Source organism: Hemitrygon akajei, chromosome 9 (genome assembly GCF_048418815.1).
Source record: "Hemitrygon akajei chromosome 9, sHemAka1.3, whole genome shotgun sequence".
Lineage (NCBI taxonomy): Eukaryota > Metazoa > Chordata > Chondrichthyes > Myliobatiformes > Dasyatidae > Hemitrygon > Hemitrygon akajei.
In genome coordinates, this window is record NC_133132.1 from 71,812,478 (window position 1) to 71,829,844 (window position 17,367).

Here is a 17,367-nt window from a genome sequence, read left to right on the forward strand (position 1 = left end):
GAGTCTTTTCATCAGGACTGGAAAGGAAAGAGAGAGAAGCCAGAACAAGAAGGTGTGGAGGGAGGGAGGAGAAAGGATACAAGCTGGCAGATAAGGTAATGGAAAATCTCAAAAGATATTAAAAACAAAGGATAACAAGGGAAAGAATGAGGCCCTTGATGATCAGAGTGCGCATCTAAGTGTGGTACCATGGGAGATGAGCAAGATTTTAAATGAATACTTCACATCTGTGTGTACTGTAAAGAGAGTTTTGGAATTGAGACAATTCTGGTAAGGGGTGGTGATTGACATTAAAGCTAGATGAGTAGATGTTGGTGCCCTGGAGGTGCTTGAATGTGGATATATCTCTAGGCCTGTCCAAGTGTACCCTAGATACATTTGTGGGACCAATATTCTTACGGGCAGGTTTGGAGGAGCTGTTGGAGGGTTTAAACTAATATGGCAGGGGTGGAAACTGAAGTGAAAGGACTCAGGATAGGACGGATGGTAAAAAAGCAAAGATAGCATGCAGTCAAACTGTCAGGAAGGTTAGGCAGATGATGGGACTAAATTATCAGTGCTTTAAGGATGCAGAATCAAAAAGGGTAGTAAATGCAGTACTGTACTCAGTGTTATATCTCAATGCATGGAGTTTAAGAAATAAGTTGGATGATCTTGTTGCACTATTACAGATTGTCAGGTATGATGTTGTGGCCATCACTGAATTGTGGCTGAAGGATGGTTGTAGCTGGGAGCTGAATGTTCAATGTTACACGTTGTATCGGAGGGATAGGAAGGTAGGCAGAGTGGTGGCGTGGTTCTGCTGGTAAAGAGTGGCATCAAATCAGTAGAAAGATATGGCATAGGACTGGAAGATGTTGAATCCTTGTGGGTTGAGTTAGGAAACTGCAAGAGTAAAAGGATGTTAATGGCAGTTTTATACAGGCTTCCCAGCAGTAGCTGGGGTGTGGACCACAGGTTACAACAGGAAATAGAAAATGCATATCAAAAGGGCAGCGCTATGATAGTCATGGGCGATTTCAACATACAGGTCAATTGGGGAAATTAAGTTGGTAATGGATCTCAAGAGTGTGTTTGTTGAATGTCTTCGAGATGGCTTTTTAGAGCGGTTTGTTGTTGAGCCTACAAAGGGATCAGCTATACTGGATTAGGAGTTATGTAATGAACCAGAGGTGATTGGGGAGTTTAAGGAAAAAGAACCCTTCGGAAGCAGTGATCTCAATATGACTGAGTTCAACTTGAAAGTTGATAGGGAGAAAGTAAGTCTGACAGTGGGGTATTTTGGTGGAGTAAAGGAAATTAAAATGGTATGAGGGAGGAGTTGGCTAGAGTAAGTTGGGAGGAGCTACTGGCAGGGATGACAACAGAGCCCCAATGGTGTGAGTTTCTTGGAAAAATGAGGAAGGTGCAGGATAAATGGATTCCAAAAACAAATAAATACTCAAATGGCCAAATAATACAAGCATGGCTGACAAGGGAAGTCAAAACTAACGTAAAAGCAAAAGTGAGGGCATACAACAAAGCAAAAATTAGTGGCAAGACGGAGGATTGGGAAACTTTTAAAAACCTCCGGAGAGAAACTAAAACAATCATTAGAAGGGAAAGGATGAAATGTGAAAGCAAGGTAGCAAACAATATCAGAGTTGATAGTGAAAGTTCTTCAAGTATGTAAAAAAAAGATGAGAATGGATATAGGACTGCTAGAAAATGAAGCAGGAGAAATAGTAACGGGGCAAGGAGATGGCAGATGAAATAAATGAGTATTTTACATCACCCTTCACTCGGGAAGACACGAGCAGTGTGCCAGATGTTAAAGGGTGTGAGAGAAGAGAAGTGAGTGCAGTAACTCATTCACTGAGAGTGAGAGTGAGTCAGAGAGAAGGTACTCAAAAGCTGAATGACCTAAGGGTACATAAGTCACCAGGACCAGATGAACTGCACCCTAGGGTTCTGAAAGAGGTAGTGTTAGAGATTGTGGAGGCATTAGTAATGATCTTTTAAAAATCATTGGACTCTGGCATGGTGCCAGCGGACTGGAAAATTGCAAATGTCACACCACCCTTTAAGATAGGAAGAAAGCAGAAGAAAGGAAATTATAGACTAGTTAGCCTGACCTCAGTGTTGGAGTTAATTGGTAAGGATGAGGTTATGGAGTACTTGGTGACACAGGACAAGATAGGACAAAGTCAGCATGGTTTCCTTAAGGGAAAATCTTGCCAGAAGAACCTGTTAAAATTCTTTGAAGAGATTACAAATAGGACAGATAAAGGGGATGCAGGGGATGTTGTGTATTTGGACTTTCAGAAGGCCTTTGACAAGGTGCCACACATGAAGCTGCTTATGAAGTTAAGAGCCCATGGTACTACAGGAAAGTTACTGGCATGGTTAGAATACTGGTTGATTGATTGGAGGCAGCTAGTGGTGTTCCGCAGGGGTCAGTGTTGGGACCACTTCTTTTTATGCGGTATATCAATAATTTAGATGTTGGAACAGATGGCTTTGTTTCCAAGTTTGCAGATGATATGAAGGTTAGTGGTGGGTCAAATAGAGTTGAGGAAACAGGTAGGCTGCAGGAGGACTTAGATTAGGAGAACGGGCAAGAGAGTGGTAAATGAAATACTGTGTTGGAAAATACACGGTCATGCACTTTGGTAGAAGAAATAAATGTGCAGACTATTTTCTAAATGGGGAGAAAATCCAAAAATCTGAGATGCAAAGGGACTTGGGAGTCCTTGTGCAGAACACCCTAAAGGTTAACTTGCAGGTTCCTCACTAGGAAGGCAAATGCAATGTTGCCATTCATTTCAAGAGGTCTAGAATACAAGAACAAGGATGTGATGCTGAGGCTTTATAAGGCACTGGTGAGGCCTCACCTTGAGTATTGTGAACAGTTTTGAGCTCCTCATCTGGAAAAGATGTGCTGGCATTGGAGAGGGTTCGGAGGAGGTTCACAAGGATGATTCCAGGAATGAAAGGGTTATCATACAAGGAATGTTTGATAGCTCTGGGTGTGTACTCGCTGGATGGTTGGGGGTGGGGGAAATCTCATTGAAACCTTTCGAATGTTGTAAGGTCTAGACAGAGTAAATGTGGAAAGGATGTTTCCTATGGTGGGAAAATCTTAGATAAGAGGGCACAGCCTCAGGATAGAGAGGTGTTCATTTAAAACAGATGCTTAGAAATTTCTTTAGCCAGAAGGTGGTGAATTTGTGGAATTTGTTACTACAGGCAGCTTTGGAGGCCAGGTCATTGGGTGTATTTAAGGCAGAACTTAGGTTCTTGATTGGACACGGCATCAAAAGTTATGGGAAGAAGGCCACGGAGTGGTGCTTTGGGGGGTGGGGGGGGGGGGTTGCAGAAGGAGAGGATCAGCCATGATTAAATGGTGGAGCTGACTCAATGGGCCAAATAGCCTAAATTTATTCCTATGTTTTATGGTCATATGGATGAAACTGTTGAGAGATTATTTTAAATCTTCCTTAGCTACAGGTAAATTACTAGAGGCTGGCTAATGTTTTGCCTTTATATCAGAACTGCAGGGTCAAGCCAGGGAGCTACAAGCCACAGAGTCTAATATCAGTTGTATATAAGTTATTGGAATGGATTCTGAGAGATAAGATCTATCTGAAATTGGAATGGACAGCACTGATTAGGGTCAGAAGGCTTGACTTTTAGCATAGGAAAATGGTGTCTCCTGATTTGAGTTTAGTGTTGAGATTACCTAAAAGATTTAGAGCAGGAAGGTAGGCATTGCAAGGCTGGTCTGGGAGATTAAATCCAGGGTGAGCTAGCTAATTGGGTATAAAAATTGATTTGATGGGAGGATTCAGAAGGTGGTTGTGGAGGCCTAGAACTAATGGTGTGTTGCAGAGGTTGGTGATGGGTCCCTCCCCGACTGTTAGTCATGTATGTTAATAGTTTAGAAAATATGTAGCATATTAAGTTCTTTTGTGGATTAAAGTAAAATTGGTAGTGGTGGAGAGTGAAGGAGGATGTCTACATAGGACATAGAATCGTACAGCACAGTACAGGCCCTTTGGCCCACAGTGCTGTGCCAACCCTTAAACCCTGCCTCCCATATAACCCCCACCTTAAATTCCTCCATATACCTGTCTAGTAGTCTCTTAAATTTCACTAGCGTATCTGCCTCAGGCAGTGCACTCCACGCACCAACCACTCTCTGAGTAATAAACCTTCCTCTAATGAACTTCCCACCCTTTACCTTAAAGCCATGTCCTCTTGTACTGAGCAGTGGTGCCCTGGGGAAGAGGCACTGGCTGTCCACTCTGTCTATTCCTCTTAATATCTTGTATACCTCTATCATGTCTCCTCTCATCCTCCTCCTCTCCAAAGAGTAAAGCCCTAGCTCCCCTAATCTCTGATCATAATGCATACTCTCTAAACCAGGCAGCATCCTGGTAAATCTCCTCTGTACCCTTTCCAGTGCTTCCACATCCTTCCTATAGTGAGGCGACCAGAACTGGGCACAGTACTCCAAGTGGGGCCTAACCAGAGTTTTATAGAGCTGCATCATTACCTCACGACTCTTAAACTCTATCCCTCGACTTATGAAAGCTAACACCCCATAAGCTTTCTTAACTACCCTATCTACCTGTAAGGCAACTTTCAGGAATCTGTAGACATGTACCCCCAGATTCCTCTGCTCCTCCACACTACCAAGTATCCTGCCATTGGACAGATGGAATTTAACTTGGACAATAGTGAATTGATGCATTCTGGGAAGATACACTAAGGGAAGGCGTACACAATGCATGGCAGGGTGCTGGGTCTGTTGTAGAACTGCGAGAGCTAGGAGTAAAAGAACATGGTTGCCTGAAAGTGCTTGCTTTCACTGGATGGGCGTTGAGTACCAGTGTTTGAATATCATGTTACAGCTGGACAAGACAACATCTGGAGTATTGCTTGCATTTCTATCCATACTGCAGATTAGAGAGAGTGCAGAAGAGATTTGTAAGAATGTTGCTGGGACTGGGGGGCACAGGTTTATGGCTGAGTAGGGGGAGGTTTAAAGGGGACTGAGAGTAGTAGGTCTATGGAGGAAGCTGGAGAGAGAAGTACAATTGCAATGTTTAAAAGAATTTTTGACAGGTACATAGATACGAATGTAAAGGGATACGAGTTAAATGAAGGGAAATGGACTAGCTTAGAAAGGTATCTGTGTCACCAGGGACGAGTTGTGCTGAAGGGAATTTATCAGTGTTGTACAACTTCGTGGTGCTATTTCTCCCTTTACCTTTTCTGTCAAAGGATCCCAGACACAAAACAGTTCTTCTTTACCAGATTTCGTATGGCCTGTCTAGCAGTTTTTTTTTGTTTCTGTCATTATGTCAAAGGGTTAAATATTTATTTTATAAAAATGTAGCACTATCATGAGTCTTGATGATTTTGTTGGTGTCAAACAAGTACTAGCATTATGTAACAGTGACAAACTGAGATTTCATTTGATCTTGCTGAGACCTGGAAACCTTTTTATATCCTGGATGCTAAGAGATGATTGAGAACAGCACTGGCTATGACTCCTAAGGTCATCTTATGCATAGTTCCTCCATTTCAATTCTGGGACCTCTTGAAGATGCAGTGCTTTAAAACTAATTTTGGTGTATTTCTCTGGATATTTAACAAATGTGATTGTTCCTCAGTCCTTCCCAAGAATATATGAGCTAAATAAAACTGGGTTCAGCTCCTCATCTGCAGTAACTGACCATCCATTTTACTGTCCAACCCTCAGAGATGAGAGGTAAGGCGTGGTAGTGAGTAGGCTACTGACAGCACACCACTGACACCCTTCCCTTGAATGATCTGATAGGCAATATTAGGACTAAAGGCTGGGCCAGAATCTTGCAATCTGACAAAATTAATCTTTTTTAAATGTTCTAAGTTTATTCAAAAATGAAAATATTAAACCGCTAAGCAAGAAAACACAGTAAGATCTATAATAAAGCACAGTGGTCTATCTGGACCTGAACAAATGCCTGTTATTAGCAAGATATTGGAAAGGGCTTGGTGATATTCCATTTAATCAGCCTGATTGTTGATTATCAATCTAAATTTCTACCTCATTAGGTTTCAATTTAAAGCTTGAGTGCATTTGATGTTTTTGTAGAAAGAGGAAGATGCTCGTGCTCGAGAGGAGGCTGAGAAGCTAAGGAAACAACGTGAGGAACATTTTCAAAAGGAAGAACTAGAACGTATGGAAAGAAAGAAGGTAAAATTTAACAATAAAAGTAACACACAGTGCTGGAGGAACTCATCACGTCAGGCAGCATCTATGGAAAGGAATAAAGAGTTGACATTTCAGACTGAGGTCCTTCATCAGCATGATGTCCTTTACTATTGGCGATAATGAAAGTCGTAATTTTCATCCTCAGGGTGGCGAGGGACTATAATCATGTTAACTTTATTCAGTTGTTTGCCATTCTCTAGTTTTCAGGTCATTTTCCATTAGCAAATGGTTGTGTGCATACATCTACTGATGCTTCTGGACACATCATCAGTGATGTTCCTGGAGTCATCGGGTGTTTCGGGTCTTTCAACATCATACACCCTTCTCCAGGTGACCCACAATTTAAACAATGAAGTTCAGAATATTCATATTCAATTTTTCTACAGCTGCATTCTCTAGCAGGAGTTGTTTTTTGACAGCTTTGGCCACTCTTTATTAAATTTGCTAACCAACTGAATCAGGTTAACTTTAGTGTATATAGTAGTTTATAAAATTACTATAAAAATGCAATTACTAATGTCTGATTAGTAATTTGTTGCGAACACAAAAATTGGCAAAGTTGTGAATAGTGAGGAAAGCAGAATATATATGATTTATCAGTTGCATATGTGGGCAGAGAAATGCCAGGTGCAGTTTAGTTGGACCAAATGCGAGGTATTGTGTTTTGGAAGGTCAAATGCAAATAAATAGCTGGAACATTGGGAGCATTGTTATACAGAGGGATCTTTGGGTGTAAGCCCATAGCTTCTTGAAAGTGGCAACATAAGTGGATAGGATAGTAAAGAAGGCATATGGCTTGCTTACCATTACTGGACAGGGCATTGAGTATAAAAGTCATGTTGCAGCTGTATAAAACTGTATAATGTCACATTTAGAGTGTTGTGTGCAATTCTGGTCACCACACTGAAGGGGCAATGTGGGAAAGATTTACCAGGATGTTACCTGGATCGGACAGTATTGGCTATAAGGAGAGGCTGAACAAACTTGGATTGTTTTATCTGGAACATTGTGGGCTGATGGGCAACCTGATAAAAATATATAAAATTACAATTGGTTATAGATGGTCTTTTTTTTCCTTGAGTGGATATGTCAAATACTAGGAAACAGAGATTTAAAAGAAGAGCCAGGAATTAGTGGATGTGAATGTGATAGCAATGATTGAGGTACTTAGACCCATATAAACAGGCAGGGACTGGGGGTGTATAATCAATTTGCAGGCAGATAGGGTTAGTTAGATTGACAACATGGTTGGTACAGACATGATGGGCCAAAGGGCCTTACTTGTGCTGTATTCATCTATGGTTGTTAATCTGTGGAACTTTTATTCTTCAGGTGATGGTGGAAGGAGAGTCTTTGTCTCATTTTGCCTTAAAATTGTCTATATTTTTGATAATGGGTAAAAGGCTATCGATAGAAGGTTGGAATGGGGAATTCGACTTGGACAGATTAAACATGATCTTATTGAAAAGAGGAGCTGAGTGTCTTCTACTACTTATTCATTTGTAATCACACCGGGTCTACTCCAAAGGATACGTCATCCATATGCTCAGTGCCAGGTTCCTAAAATGAACTCTTCCTGCAAAGCTTTGCTACAACAATAGATTACAGATGGATAGTTGTAAAGATAAAGATATTCTCAAAGGTTCCTCAGACATGTAACATCCCAATCAATTTATGGAACCCTTGGCCCATTAATCCCGGAAATGGGGAAGAACATTCAAAAGAGCAGACTGAAGGCGAACATTAAAATGGAAGGAGTGTACCATGTCTCAACACATCCATCTGTCTACTGGTCTCATCAGCTAGATCAGAATCTACAACCTGGAATAGAAGCAAGCTGTGCACTCTCTGTGCAGGGGAATAAAAGATGATGTTTCTGGTTGAGGTCCTTCATCAGGATGAAAATCTTGTCCTGAAATGTCATCTGTTTATTCCCCTCCACAGATGGCTGCCTGACTTTCTTTATGCGTGATACTGTACTATTCACCAAAGTATTTTAATAGCCATTGTAGTAAGCTTTGAACAGACCTCTCCTTTAAGCTTTGAACTTGCCATATTCAGTGTTTCAGCTTAATGAGATGACTCTATTCCGTGCAGATAGGAATTTCCTGTCAGGGAAATCCGAAGGAGATGGAATCTGTGTGTGCATTAGCACAGATTGGTGCACAAACTCATCTGTAATTAGCAATCACCATTCTGTGGCAACTGAACATATTACAATGAAATGCTGGCCACGTTACCTGCTCAGGGATATGACGGTTATGTTCACCACTGTCTACATGCCTGAATACCAAGGATGTCAGTGTCATCAGCTCTCTACAAAACCTTCAGGACATTTTATCCCAATTCCACCAACGTGGCCACTAGGACAGTTAAGACCTTGTTTAATACAAACAGACATGGTACTTACAAAGCTCCCCCCCTACCACCCCATGTCCTTATCTTGGCCCCAACTACATCTCCATACTGTTAATCCCAGCATAACGACTACTGCTGAAAATGGAGAAGCTAGTCAAGAGGATGATCACTGTATGGCCTAATGAGGCAACCTCTGTGCTTCAGGTCTGTTTTCAACGGATTGACTGGCAGATATTCGAGAGATCACCACAAACAGAAAAGATACAGACCTCGGGGGAATATGCCTTATCTGTCACTGGCTACAATCAAAAGCCCTGGCTGAATGCAGAGGTACGCTCCACACTGAAAGCCTGGGATGCTGCCTTCAGGCCTGGAGATAGAACAGCTCTCAGAGCAGCCTGAAGCAAAGAGTATTTTGGGCATCAAGAGGTCAAAGACTCTCTACACACAAAAAAGGAACACCTGTCCAATAATGAGCCTTGGCATATTTGGTTGGGCATCAAGGGCATTACTGACTACATAAGGAAAAATAGTGTGAACTGTACAAGTTATGCCTCCCTCCCTGGCGCTCTAAGCAACTTTATGCATGCTTCAAGCCCTGCAAAAGCAGCAGACTTGAAAAGGACTCTGCCAGAGAGTCAGTCTCTGTAGGGCAGCTAGGCCAAGTGCTCAGGGAGTGTGTCACTGATGTCATCACAAAAATCTTCAATGTTTCACTCATCCAGCTGCTGTTCCCACATGCTTCAAATCAGCCACCATCATCCCTGTACCAAAGAATTCTACACCTTCAGAATGAAATGACTACCACCCGGTGGCACTGATGTCAATCATCATGAAATACTTTGAACAGCTGGTAATGGGACACATCTAAAGCTCCATTCCTGCCACACTGGGCACTCACCATATGCTTATCAGCAGTACTGCTCTACAACATATGCCATATCATCTGTCGTGCGCTTGGCCCTGACAAGCCGAGGACAGAAGGACACGTCAGAATGCTGTTTCTTGATTTCAGTTCAGTATTTAATGTTATTGTCCCACAGACCTTGGTGAAAAATCTTCTGGTTTAAGATGGCACTGGTGAAGCATAGCCACTACATGCCAATAGCAAACAAAACTACAAGCTACTGTATTAATTCTGGAGTATGATCTCTGCAATCAATAGCTTGTTAACTTCCCTTTTGGAGTTGAGGTTTTGAACTGCCTGTATGAACTGGCATTTTCGAGGTGGGAACTGGAGTCTCAAAGGTGCAGGATAGTTGCGGAGTGGCATGTGTGGACTGAATTAAGGTGGCAGAGCCCAGGCCTGAGAGGGAATAGGCCAATGGTTTCCCATTGCTGGAGCAGACTTGTGGGCAATTCGATGTGGCAGAACCAAGGTGAGGCAGCGGGGCCTGGGCCCGAAAACAAGGAAAACCTGAAGTTTATTTGATTTATATGCTGGAACAAATTGGAAAGATCGGGTTATGGGCTGAATCAAGGCAGTGATGTCCCGGCTTGAGAACGAATCAAAGGGAACAACCCAAGGTTTGGACGACTTAGACGCTGGGCCAATTTGAAAAGGTCATGGTGTCGGAGTCAGAGGCAAGGGACAGGCCAGTTCAGCTTGCTGCTCCACGAGGTTTACTCTTCTCTGCACTGAACTGAGGCTGTGGCCTGCAACTAATGGGCTCCTGAATTCGCCGTGGTGATGACAGGCTTCGTGGCTGTGGGTTCTCTTCTGTGAACTTCAGTTCTGAATGTTAATTGCTTACTTTTCAAAGGTTCAAATTTAATGTTAGAGTAATGTATACAGTATAAATCCTGAAATGCTTTGTCTTCGCAAAACATCCATGAAAACAGAGAAGTGCCCCAAAGAACGAACGACAGTTAAAATGTGAGAACCCCAAAGTGCCCCCCAGCAGCAGCAAGGAAACGATACCCCCTCCCCCTGGCATAATAAAGCATACCCGCTACCGAGCACAAGCGTCAGCTAAGCGATAGCGAAGATACAGACTTCGCGGTTACTCCAAAGACTATCGCATTTCATCCGTAATTCAGCAACCCACAGGTTCTCTCTCTCCCTAATAAGGGAGAGGAAGGTGTCAACCATTTTCACAGCGAGCGGGAGACATAACAACAACCCGCAGGTTTACGATGTTAAAAAGTCTGTTTCGTTGCTTTTTACGAGCTCTGTCCCTGAAGATTGCAAAGATCTTGGGTCTTCGGGCCCACAGCGAAAGATTTCCGGGCCTCCCCCGTGACCCGAGTCTCCTGCCATGACACCAACCCTCAATGCGCCCGTCTCCAGAGCCCCAAGACCTTAGGCTTCCAAATACTAGGCCTCCTCTCAGGCCGAACGCTAGGCGTGCCGAACAGTGGCCGGTCCTGAAAACCCGAGAACAGGTCCCATACCTGCAAAGAACTAAAGTCTGTGTGTAACTCCAGGTCAGGGTCTTCAAGAGAACCCTGAAAGGGAAAATTAAAGATGGAAATAGAGCGAAGATGCAAGCAAAGGAGTCGCCGTTTAGTGCCATCTTAACTCTGCTGTAAATTTCTGAGGCAGGGGTTTTATGTTTACATGATTTGTTCTTTTTTCCTGCAGGCAAGGGTGTTTGATGGTCTGCTGTTTTTAATGGGTTCTGTTGGCCTTCTTTATTTTGTGCCTACCTGTAAGGAGACAAATCTCAAGGCTGCAAATAGTATACGTACTTTGATAATAAATATACTTTGTACTCCTCGGTCTAAATACACTGGTATTTAATGCTCTGTGTCGGCTTCCTAACCAACAGACTTCATAGGATGCACAAATGCTCCTCCCCTCCCCCATCACCCTCAACACCAGTGCCCCCAGGGCTGTGTGCTAAGCCCACTGCTGTATCTTGGTACATGTGACAGTAATAATCCAGTTCCAAATACACCCAAACTGTAAGTAATCATGGTCCTTCAATATTTACATTTCAAAGAAGGAGCAGACATTGAAACAAAACATGCTTAGAAACTCTGCTGACACACATGACTTTACATCCAAACACCTGAGTGGTGGGACTCATCACCAACAACAAGAGAGGAGGTGGAAGAGCTTGAGGCTTGGTGCCAGGCAAATAACCTCCTCCTCAACACCAACAAGACAAAGGGGATGGTTATTGACTTCAGGAGATTTTGCAGCACTCGCGCCCCTTTTTACGTCAGTGACACAGTAGTGGAGATTGCAAACAGTTTCAAATTCTTGGGAGTTCACATCTCGCACGACCTCTCTTGTTCCAGAACGCATCCTACACAATCAAGAAAACTCACCAATGGCTCTATTTTCTGAGGAGGCTGAAGAGAGCTGGGCTATGCACATCTAGACTCACTTCCTTCTACAGATGCACAGTAGAGAGCATCCTAACATGCTGAGTCACTGCATCGTATGAAACTGAGGGTTCAACAATGAGTGGTCAAAATTTCCCAACGCATCATCACCTGCCTACCTGCCATCAAGGACATATAGACAGAAGGATGCTGGAAAAAGGCCAGCATGAAGAATTCCACCCACCCTGCTCATGAACTCTTTGTCCCACACCCATCAGAGAGGAGGCTCTGTAGCTCCATGCCATACTCAAAAAATTACTTTCCCCAAACAGTAAGACTGAACAACACTTCCACCCTCTAATCTACTACTTGTTTTATGTATAGACACTTCTGTACCTAGCATCAGTTTATGTACATATGATCTAGCTATGTATATAAATTATCTAATGTATATATGTCTATTATTGTTGGGTTTCTTTGTTTCTTCAGATCCAGAGTAACAATATTTTCATCCTCCTTTACACTTGAATACTGGAAATTATATTAAACAAAGCTGAATCCTGAATCATCTTTCAAGTCAGCAAGTGAATGATTGCTGATTTGAAAGTTCCTTTCCTTCAAAAGTGCAAAGTAAATTTATTGTCAAAGTACATAGATGTCACCATATACAGCCCTGAGATTCATTTTCTAGCAGGCATACTCAATAAATCTAATAACAATAATAGAATCATTGAAAGAACATAATAGAGTATGGAGAATGTATAGAGAGATGAAGAGTCCTTGAAAGTGAGAACAGTTCAGTGAAGGGGTAAGTGAGTTTGAGTGAAGTTATCCCTTCTGGTACCTGAACCCCATGGTGTGAGTCCCAGGCTCCTGTACCTTCCTAATGGCAGCAGCAAGAAAGAAAGCATAACCTGGGTGGTGGCGTTCCCGATAGTGGATGTGGCTTTCCTGTAAAATGCTCCACGCAGATGTGCTCAATGGTAGGGAGGGCTTTACCTGTGACGGACTGGGCTATATCCACTACTTTTTGTAGGATTTTCCATTCAAGGGCATTGGTGTTTCCATACCCCAGGCTGTAATGCAACCAGTCAATATATACTCCATCACACATCTATAGAAGTTAGTCAAAGCTGTAGATGATTAATGGTGAATCTTCGCAAACTTCTAAGGCTGTCTTTTAAATTATTTGGCCTGTGCATTTGTTTTACCCCAATGCCTACAGATACATTGAAGTTTGGTGGAGTGTATGCATGTTCCCTTGCAAACCAGATGGAAAAAGTCCTTCACATGAACAGTCATGCTTGTTATAATTATTAAGCATGTAGGAATGACTCGAAATTGACATTTTCTATGCCACCTCAAATTATATAAACACTGACTGAATAGTTTGAATATTGAGAACAGTTCTAGTCATCCAATTGAAGAAGTGCCATACAATAGATACAGATAGGATTCACTACATTGTTCTTCAAAAAAGATATAATCTTAAGCAGAATTTAGGGAATGGGGTGGGGGTCTACTTTCAATGGAACAGAAACACTTAAATGATTGAATACAGGTATCAAATTTGAAATGGTTTAAAAAAACAATAGTGACAAATTATTTTCATTGGTGAAGGGGTAGAAATATATTCAAGTTATCAGTGAGACATATGAAAACTTCACTTGTTTTCTTGTTCAACTGCTACCTGAAGTGAATAATTATCTAATTTTACAAAGCAATCTTAGAAACATAGAAAATAGGTGCAGGAGTAGGCCATTCAGCCCTTTGAGCCTGCACCGCCATTCAGTATGATCATGGCTGATCATCCAACTCAGAACCCTGTACCTGCTTTCTCTCCATACCCCCTGATCCCCTTAGCCACAAGGGCCATATCTAACTTCCTCTTAAATATAACCAATGAACCGGCCTCAACTGTTTCCTGTGGCAGAGAATTCCACAGATTCACCACTCTCTGTGTGAAGAAGTTTTTCCTCATCTCGGTCCTAAAAGGCTTCCCCTTTATCCTTAAACTGTGACCCCTCGTTCTGGACTTCCCCAACATCAGAAACAATCTTCCTGCATCTAGCCTGTCCAATCCCTTTAGAATTTTATACGTTTCAATAAGATCCCCCCTCAATCTTCTAAATTCCAGTGAGTATAAGCCTAGTCAATCCAGTCTTTGGGTAACCCCAACCATAGACTGTTACGGTTGCTTCCGTCTGGCAAACGGTACCACAGGATTAAAACCAGGACCGACTGACTGTGGGACAGCTTCCTTCTTTCTACAAGCCATCAGACTTTTAAATTCAGATGTCTGTACATTGCGACGGAGTCATAATGCAAAGAGTTTTACTCTCTCATCTTGTGGGATGGATGTAAGATTTAAATAAATTCTAATTTATTTGAGAAGGGAGAAAAAACTTTAAAATGAGTTTAAACTAAATGCACTTTACTGAGGAGATTATACCTCTGTCACTGTAATTGGCTGAATAGTGACGGCCTTTGAAATAATTTTAAACAGCATTTTATCATACGTCACTTGTTTTTCTTTAGGTACTAATTTAAAATAAAATGCTGCATTGAAACAAACTCTTTCTTAAATAAAGCATTTACTGTGTTTATTGAATGTGTATTTTCCAGAGACTTGAGCAAATTATGAAAAGAACAAGAAGGTCCAACACTCCTGAAAAGGTATCCTCCACTTAACCCACAAAGTTTGTGCTACTTCATTTACAGTTTTGGTTCATACTTAAGTTCTTTTCTTCTAACAGAAGGATAATCAGTTAAGTTCTACAGAACAGAGAAATGGGGAAGATCCTGCACAAATAATACTTGATGAAGGTAATGTCGAAACACTAAAATTGCATTGCTGTATAGTTGTGTGGTTATGCACTCTGGCTTTATATTATGATTGTCGTGGTTTCTTGAAATAACCAGGAGACGCAGAAGATTCTTCAAGAAGTTTAAGCCTTTATTTGCAAACAAAAGCTGAGACAATTAATGAGCGTGTCACTAATTGTCCGCTGAACCCTAGTTCACAGTATTCTTTATAGTAATTTCTTATCTTAGTCGAATTAGCATACCCCGTATCCTATCTCAGTTACATTAGCATACCCCGTCTCCTATCTCAGTTACATTAGCATACCCCGTCTCCTATCTCAGTTACATTAGCATACCCCGTCTCCTATCTCAGTTACATTAGCATACCCCGTCTCCTATCTCAGTTACATTAGCATACCCCGTCTCCTATCTCAGTTACATTAGCATACCCCGTCTCCCATCTCAGTTACATTAACATACCCCGTCTCCCATCTCAGTTACATTAACATACCCCGTCTCCCATCTCAGTTACATTAGCATACCCCGTCTCCTATCTCAGTTACATTAGCATACCCCGTCTCCTATCTCAGTTACATTAGCATACCCCGTCTCCTATCTCAGTTACATTAGCATACCCCGTCTCCTATCTCAGTTACATTAGCATACCCCGTCTCCTATCTCAGTTACATTAACATACCCCGTCTCCCATCTCAGTTACATTAGCATACCCCGTCTCCTATCTCAGTTACATTAGCATACCCCGTCTCCTATCTCAGTTACATTAGCATACCCCGTCTCCTATCTCAGTTACATTAGCATACCCCGTCTCCTATCTCAGTTACATTAGCATACCCCGTCTCCTATCTCAGTTACATTAGCATACCCCGTCCCCTATCTCAGTTACATTAGCATACCCCGTCTCCTATCTCAGTTACATTAGCATACCCCGTCTCCTATCTCAGTTACATTAGCATACCCCGTCTCCTATCTCAGTTACATTAGCATACCCCGTCTCCCATCTCAGTTATATTAGCATACCCCGTCTCCTATCTCAGTTACATTAGCATACCCCGTCTCCTATCTCAGTTACATTAGCATACCCCGTCTCCCATCTCAGTTATATTAGCATACCCCGTCTCCTATCTCAGTTACATTAGCATACCCCGTCTCCTATCTCAGTTACATTAGCATACCCCGTCTCCCATCTCAGTTATATTAGCATACCCCGTCTCCTATCTCAGTTACATTAGCATACCCCGTCTCCTATCTCAGTTACATTAGCATACCCCGTCTCCTATCTCAGTTACATTAGCATACCCCGTCTCCTATCTCAGTTACATTAGCATACCCCGTCTCCTATCTCAGTTACATTAGCATACCCCGTCTCCTATCTCAGTTACATTAGCATACCCCGTCTCCCATCTCAGTTATATTAGCATACCCCGTCTCCTATCTCAGTTACATTAGCATACCCCGTCTCCTATCTCAGTTACATTAGCATACCCCGTCTCCCATCTCAGTTACATTAGCATACCCCGTCTCCCATCTCAGTTACATTAGCATACCCCGTCTCCTATCTCAGTTACATTAGCATACCCCGTCTCCTATCTCAGTTACATTAGCATACCCCGTCTCCCATCTCAGTTACATTAGCATACCCCGTCTCCCATCTCAGTTACATTAGCATACCCCGTCTCCTATCTCAGTTACATTAGCATACCCCGTCTCCTATCTCAGTTACATTAGCATACCCCGTCTCCTATCTCAGTTACATTAGCATACCCCGTCTCCTATCTCAGTTACATTAGCATACCCCGTCTCCCATCTCAGTTATATTAGCATACCCCGTCTCCCATCTCAGTTACATTAGCATACCCCGTCTCCTATCTCAGTTACAATAGCATACCCCGTCTCCTATCTTAGTCGAATTAGCATACCCCGTCTCCTATCTCAGTTACATTAGCATACCCCGTCTCCTATCTCAGTTACATTAGCATACCCCGTCTCCTATCTTAGTCGAATTAGCATACCCCGTCTCCTATCTCAGTTACATTAGCATACCCCGTCTCCTATCTCAGTTACATTAGCATACCCCGTCTCCTATCTCAGTTACATTAGCATACCCCGTCTCCTATCTCAGTTACATTAGCATACCCCGTCTCCTATCTCAGTTACATTAGCATACCCCGTCTCCTATCTCAGTTACATTAGCATACCCCGTCTCCTATCTCAGTTACATTAGCATACCCCGTCTCCTATCTCAGTTACATTAGCATACCCCGTCTCCTATCTCAGTTACATTAGCATACCCCGTCTCCTATCTCAGTTACATTAGCATACCCCGTCTCCTATCTCAGTTACATTAGCATACCCCGTCTCCTATCTCAGTTACATTAGCATACCCCGTCTCCTATCTCAGTTACATTAGCATACCCCGTCTCCTATCTCAGTTACATTAGCATACCCCGTCTCCTATCTCAGTTACATTAGCATACCCCGTCTCCTATCTCAGTTACATTAGCATACCCCGTCTCCTATCTCAGTTACATTAGCATACCCCGTCTCCTATCTCAGTTACATTAGCATACCCCGTCTCCCATCTCAGTTACATTAGCATACCCCGTCTCCTATCTCAGTTACATTAGCATACCCCGTCTCCTATCTCAGTTACATTAGCATACCCCGTC

The 17,367-nt window shown here is 42.4% G+C and overlaps 1 protein-coding gene across 5 annotated transcripts in view; it reads left to right on the plus strand.

Annotated features, from left to right (window-relative positions):
* The window catches only part of map7b (microtubule-associated protein 7b), a 160,529-nt gene that overhangs the window by 133,361 nt on the left and 9,801 nt on the right, over positions 1-17,367 (plus strand). For all 5 annotated transcript variants that reach the window (XM_073056298.1, XM_073056296.1, XM_073056297.1 and 2 more), the window contains 3 exons: positions 6,125-6,226; positions 14,501-14,551; positions 14,632-14,701. In XM_073056298.1, coding sequence (XP_072912399.1) covers positions 6,125-6,226; positions 14,501-14,551; positions 14,632-14,701 — 223 coding nt within the window. The remainder of the gene's footprint in view (positions 1-6,124; positions 6,227-14,500; positions 14,552-14,631; positions 14,702-17,367) is intronic.